The sequence below is a fragment of the Vulpes vulpes genome, chromosome 9, assembly GCF_048418805.1.
Source record: "Vulpes vulpes isolate BD-2025 chromosome 9, VulVul3, whole genome shotgun sequence".
NCBI lineage: Eukaryota > Metazoa > Chordata > Mammalia > Carnivora > Canidae > Vulpes > Vulpes vulpes.
The window spans coordinates 40,317,783-40,322,585 of NC_132788.1; the positions used below are offsets into that span (position 1 = coordinate 40,317,783).

Here is a 4,803-nt window from a genome sequence, read left to right on the forward strand (position 1 = left end):
TTAATGTCATCTCTCTGAACCTTTTGAAAATAAAAAGGGCAGGGACGCCTGGGTGGCTCAGCGGTTGAGCGTCTGCCTGTGGCTCAGGGTGTGATCCCCGGGGCCTGGGATCAATCCCCTGCATCGGGCTTCCCTGCAGGGAGCCTGCTTCTCCCTCTGCCTGTGTCTCTGCCCCCCCCCCCCTTCTGTGTCTCTCATGAATAAATACATAAACTCTTTAAAAAGGGGGGTGGGGTGGACAAGATACTCCACAGGAGTTTATCCCTCCCGTTGTTGCAGAAACAAACATCCTACTGATTGCACTTTCTCCTCTCTTTCCTCCAGCTCCTACCTGATCTCAGGTTCACCCGCTGGGCTAGTAACCGGGGCGGCCCCTGCGGGGTGGCGGGGGCCCCAGGGCTGCGCAGGCCCAGCTTGAGGAGAGGCAAGGGCAAGGCACGCGCTCGGGGACCGCGGCGGTGCTTCGGGGGCCGGCGGGGAGCGAGCCCAGCGGCGAAGGGTGCGCAGGCCTCCCGCGGCCGGGTGGGTCCCCGCGGGGCGGGGCGGGGCGGGGCGGGGCGGGGCGGAGCCCGAGGCGGTGGCCGCGCCCCCACCGCGCCCCCAGGCTTTAAGAGCGCTCGCCCGGGCAGCTCGCTCGCCGCCGCGGTCCCCGCGCACCCGGGTGTCGGCGCCCGCCGCTCGCGAGCCGGTCCGGGGCGGCCGGCGCGGGGCCCTGCAGGCTTGCGCTCTCCATGCGGCCGCCCACCATGTCTGGGCACTGTCTGCTCGCGCCCATCCCCGAGTCTTCCTCCGACTGCCTCCTGCCCAAGGACATCAAGCTGGCCGTGCTGGGCGCCGGCCGCGTGGGCAAGAGCGGTGAGCGCCGGGGACCGCGCGGGGACGACGGGGCCCCGTGGGCGGAGGGCGCAGGAGGAGCGCCAGGGCGAGCGCCGTGTCTGCGCCGGCCCCGGCTCTCTGTCCCCCGCCAGCCGCTTTCCCCGCTGCTCCCCCGGGCCCCCTACTCCTGCTCCCGCCTGGCTCGGCCCCCGCGGCAGGTGGACACCTGCAGCCGCAGCCGCCGCGGCCCCGCGGGAGAGCGTGGCGCCCCCTGCTTCTCCACGAGAGCCCGCTTTGACGGTTCTGTCCCGGTCCTTTAACTGATTTTCCTGGGTTTTTTTTTTTTTTTTTTTTTTTCTCCTTTTCAGCAATGATCGTGCGCTTCCTGACCAAGAGATTCATTGGCGATTATGAACCCAATACAGGTTAGAATCATTTCGTGCTCTCTGCTCTTGTGGCTGCATGCTCCGACTTTCTTTTTTCTAATGTAAGTGTGGGAATTGAAAAGCAAACTCTCCTTGGTTCTTCAGGCAAGTTGTACTCACGGCTTGTCTACGTGGAGGGAGACCAGCTATCCTTGCAGATCCAGGACACGCCGGGTGGCATCCAGGTAAGGACAGCAGGAAGCCAACACAGCTCAGCACCCTACACACGCCCTGGGGGCTCCGCAGCAGGAGCGAGATGCAAGATGTGGCCACACACCTGTTTTGCGCTTGATGAAGGCGTGGATTGTCCCTCGGAGGGCTGTTAGAAACCCTCCTGGTGGGGACGCGGTGAGTGAACGGTTAGAGAGGCAGCTTCTTCCTGCCTGCCGCCTGGAGAGGGGAGAGAGAGTTAACCTGGCAGAGGCACCGCTACTTGCAGGGATGGGTCTCACCGCCTCTCTCAGAGCTGGGCCATGGAACCATTAGCAAAACGGTTGTGGTGGGGGGCAGCCCGGTGGCTCCGCGGTTTAGCGCCGCCGCCCAGGGCCTGATCTTGGAGACCTGGGATCGAGTCCCACGTCGGGCTCCCTGCACGGAGCCTGCTTCTCCCTCCGCCTGTGTCTCTGCCTCTCTCTCTCTCTCTCTCTCTCTCTCTCTCATGAATAAATAAATAAAATCTTTAAAAAAAAAACTGTTGTGGTGGGATTCTAGGGAGGGTCTTCTCCCTAGCAAGGGCTGCAGGAGTGCTTCTGTTTCTAACCCATCCCCCAAGTCAGTTAATTGCAACCAGATAACCCCTCGGCAAGCAGTCAGGAATTTAACTTGATTAACAAGTTATTAATTGCTCTCCCTCCCAGGGAGGAAAGGTCTTGTGGAAGAGCAGAAAGAAGGAATTTGTTTCTGTAACATTCTCCAAAAGGACATGCTAAAAATATTTTTATGGGCTTGGGAAAAGATATTTATCTTGGCTTATTTTCAAAGTTTTGTTTATCCTCAGCTCCCTAAAGATTACGCCATTCCTCCTTGAAAGTTCTCACTGAAGTCTTTCTTCAGTCAGCTGGGGCTTACCAAAGAATACCTGCCAAGCAGAGGGTTTAAAGATAATGCATTGGTGACAGCCAATAAAATAACCCATGCAGGGACCTTGCTTGTCCTGCATCTAAAGCCTCCTTCTGTAGAAGCTAAGTAGAATCTGAACACTGTCTTTATGATTTCTTTTTTGAACGTTTTCTCCAAGGGTTACTTTGATGTTATTTTGAGTCCTCTCCCACTGAGGGCTTCCTTGATCCAGACTTGTTTTGATCTTTCTCAGGTCCAGGACAACCTCACCCAGGTAGTTGATTCCCTGTCCAAATGCGTGCAGTGGGCCGAGGGCTTTCTGCTGGTCTACTCCATCACAGACTATGACAGCTACCAGTCCATCCGCCCCCTTTACCAGCATATCCGCAAGGTCCACCCCGACTCCAGGGCCCCTGTAATCATCGTGGGCAACAAGGGGGATCTTCTGCATGCCCGGCAGGTGCAAACACACGATGGCATTCAACTAGCCAACGAGCTGGGCAGCCTATTCCTTGAAATTTCCACCAGCGAAAACTATGAGGACGTCTGTGATGTGTTTCAACATCTCTGTAAAGAAGTGAGCAAGCTACACAGCATCAGCGGGGAGAGGAGGAGAGCCTCCATCATTCCCCGGCCACGCTCTCCCAACATGCAAGACCTCAAGAGGCGCTTCAAGCAGGCTCTATCTTCCAAAGTCAAGGCGCCCTCTGCAGTGGGGTAAACCCTTCTCACATAGACTCGGCTCCTTTTCATTGTGCATTTGTGCAGCTGAAAAGACTGGGGATCTCCCTTTTTAATTGCACATTCAAAGTTTATTTTTATACAAACTATTGGTTTTCAAGTGTATGTGTATTTCTGAAAATCCAGTGATTGCCTAGATGTTGGATAGAGGGTTTTTTTTTTTTAATAAAATAATTTTTTTTTTACTGTAACTGCTAGCCACTTTTCCATTAAAGGCAAAATGGCAACATTGCTCCTTGTTTTTTAAATATCTCTTCATAGAAATCATACTTGCACCAGAGCCCAGAACGGCTCCATGTTTGCCCTTAGTCTGAACTCCTATTGGTGTCTTGCATTGCAGTAAGGGGGCTGATATAGAGGGAATCTGTTGTGGGAGAAAAGAAAGAATGTGGAGGAGGAAAGATTTGAGCAACTGCAGAATGTCTTTGGTTGGGGCACTTCGCCACAGGCATGAAATTGATACCACGTAATTTTCAAGGAAAGGGGTTCATTGTATGCTGGTGCTAACAAATTGCAAACATGAATAACAGTTTTATTTATTGGTCCAAATAGAAGTCTACACTCTCTACCCATACTAAAAAAAAAAACAAAAATTCATGTCAATAAGTACACCTTACCTGGAGTTCCTTAAAAATTCTCCTTCCTGGGGCACCTGTTTGGCTCAGTCGGTTAAGCATCCTACTCTAGATTTCAGCTCAGGCCATGATCTCAGGGTCATGGGATTGAGCCCCAAATTGGGCTCCATGCTGGGCAAGGAGCCTGCTTAAGATTCTCCCTCTCCCTCTGCTCCTCCCCCCCACCCCCCACCACTTAAAAAAAATCTCCTTCCTGTTCTGTCTCCCAGACTCCCATCCAACAGGCCACCTCATCTGTCTGTTCTCTCTCCCATTTTTCTCTGAAGCATCACTTTGCCATAATCCAGGCTCATAGAGGCAAGCGTAGGTGAGACCAGTTCCTTGGCTTCTGGACTGACAGCCATCTAATTCTTTCTTTACATCAGAACAACCTGACTTAAACCAACCCTAATCACTTTATCTTAATGGTTGAAAAACCTCAGCTGTGTTCCCCTTACCTACTGGATAAAATATAAATGAGGCTTGGGATCAAGATTATTTACCACCTCTCCAGCCTTGCCATCCCTTCCTGCAAACACACACACACACACACACACACACACACACACACACACACACACACACAATGGGATTAAAGCCCATTCAACTGAATGGTCTGCCATTCTCCATATATACCAGTCTTTTTCATGCCTCCCTGCCTTAGCAGGAGCTATTCCCTGTGCCTTGAATATTTTCCCTCTTCTCCCCTAAAAGATCACTAACTCATTATTCAAGACCCAAGTCACATTCTATATTCAGTTCCTGGGCTGCCCACTCTGAATCTTCCTCTACACCTGCAGCATCTGTGCTACACCCAGCCATGTCATGTAGCTATTTGTCACCCCCAATGGCCTGAAAGATTACAAAAATTAGACAATTCATGTCAAAGGAGTGCCCAACTTAAGGAAAAATAGAATTTTGGATTCCATTATCTTTGAAAAAGTGCCTAATTCTTCTTGCTTGTTTGCATACCCTCAGAACAAAAGCAGTTCTATCGGCCATTCCTGCTTCTGCTGTGCATCTTAACTTTGTAGGGAAGGACATGAAAATAACAGGTTGACCCAATCATTGCCATGCCCTCAGTCTTCCCAGATTGCCACCCAGTGCCAGGGGTCCTCGGCCTCCAAGGAGCTGAGATCAAACATCTC

The 4,803-nt window shown here is 52.4% G+C and overlaps 1 protein-coding gene across 1 annotated transcript; it reads left to right on the forward strand.

Annotated features, from left to right (window-relative positions):
- The first annotated feature begins 642 nt into the window (after nucleotides 1-642).
- Nucleotides 643-3,272, forward strand: RASL11A (RAS like family 11 member A). Its single transcript, XM_025996698.2, has 4 exons — nucleotides 643-855; nucleotides 1,185-1,241; nucleotides 1,347-1,426; nucleotides 2,554-3,272. The coding sequence occupies exons 1-4, from the start codon at nucleotides 732-734 to the stop codon at nucleotides 3,019-3,021; spliced, it is 729 nt and encodes a 242-aa protein (XP_025852483.1). The 5' UTR covers nucleotides 643-731; the 3' UTR covers nucleotides 3,022-3,272.
- Nucleotides 3,273-4,803: the final 1,531 nt, after the last annotated feature.

Excerpts from the sequence above, each read along its gene's own strand:
- RASL11A (XM_025996698.2), top strand. The coding sequence starts at position 732 with ATGCGGCCGCCCACCATGTCTGGGCACTGTCTGCTCGCGCCCATCCCC. Across the intron at positions 856-1,184 it reads CGGCCGCGTGGGCAAGAGCG|CAATGATCGTGCGCTTCCTG; the intron begins GTGAGCGCCGGG and ends TCTCCTTTTCAG. Across the intron at positions 1,242-1,346 it reads CGATTATGAACCCAATACAG|GCAAGTTGTACTCACGGCTT; the intron begins GTTAGAATCATT and ends TTGGTTCTTCAG.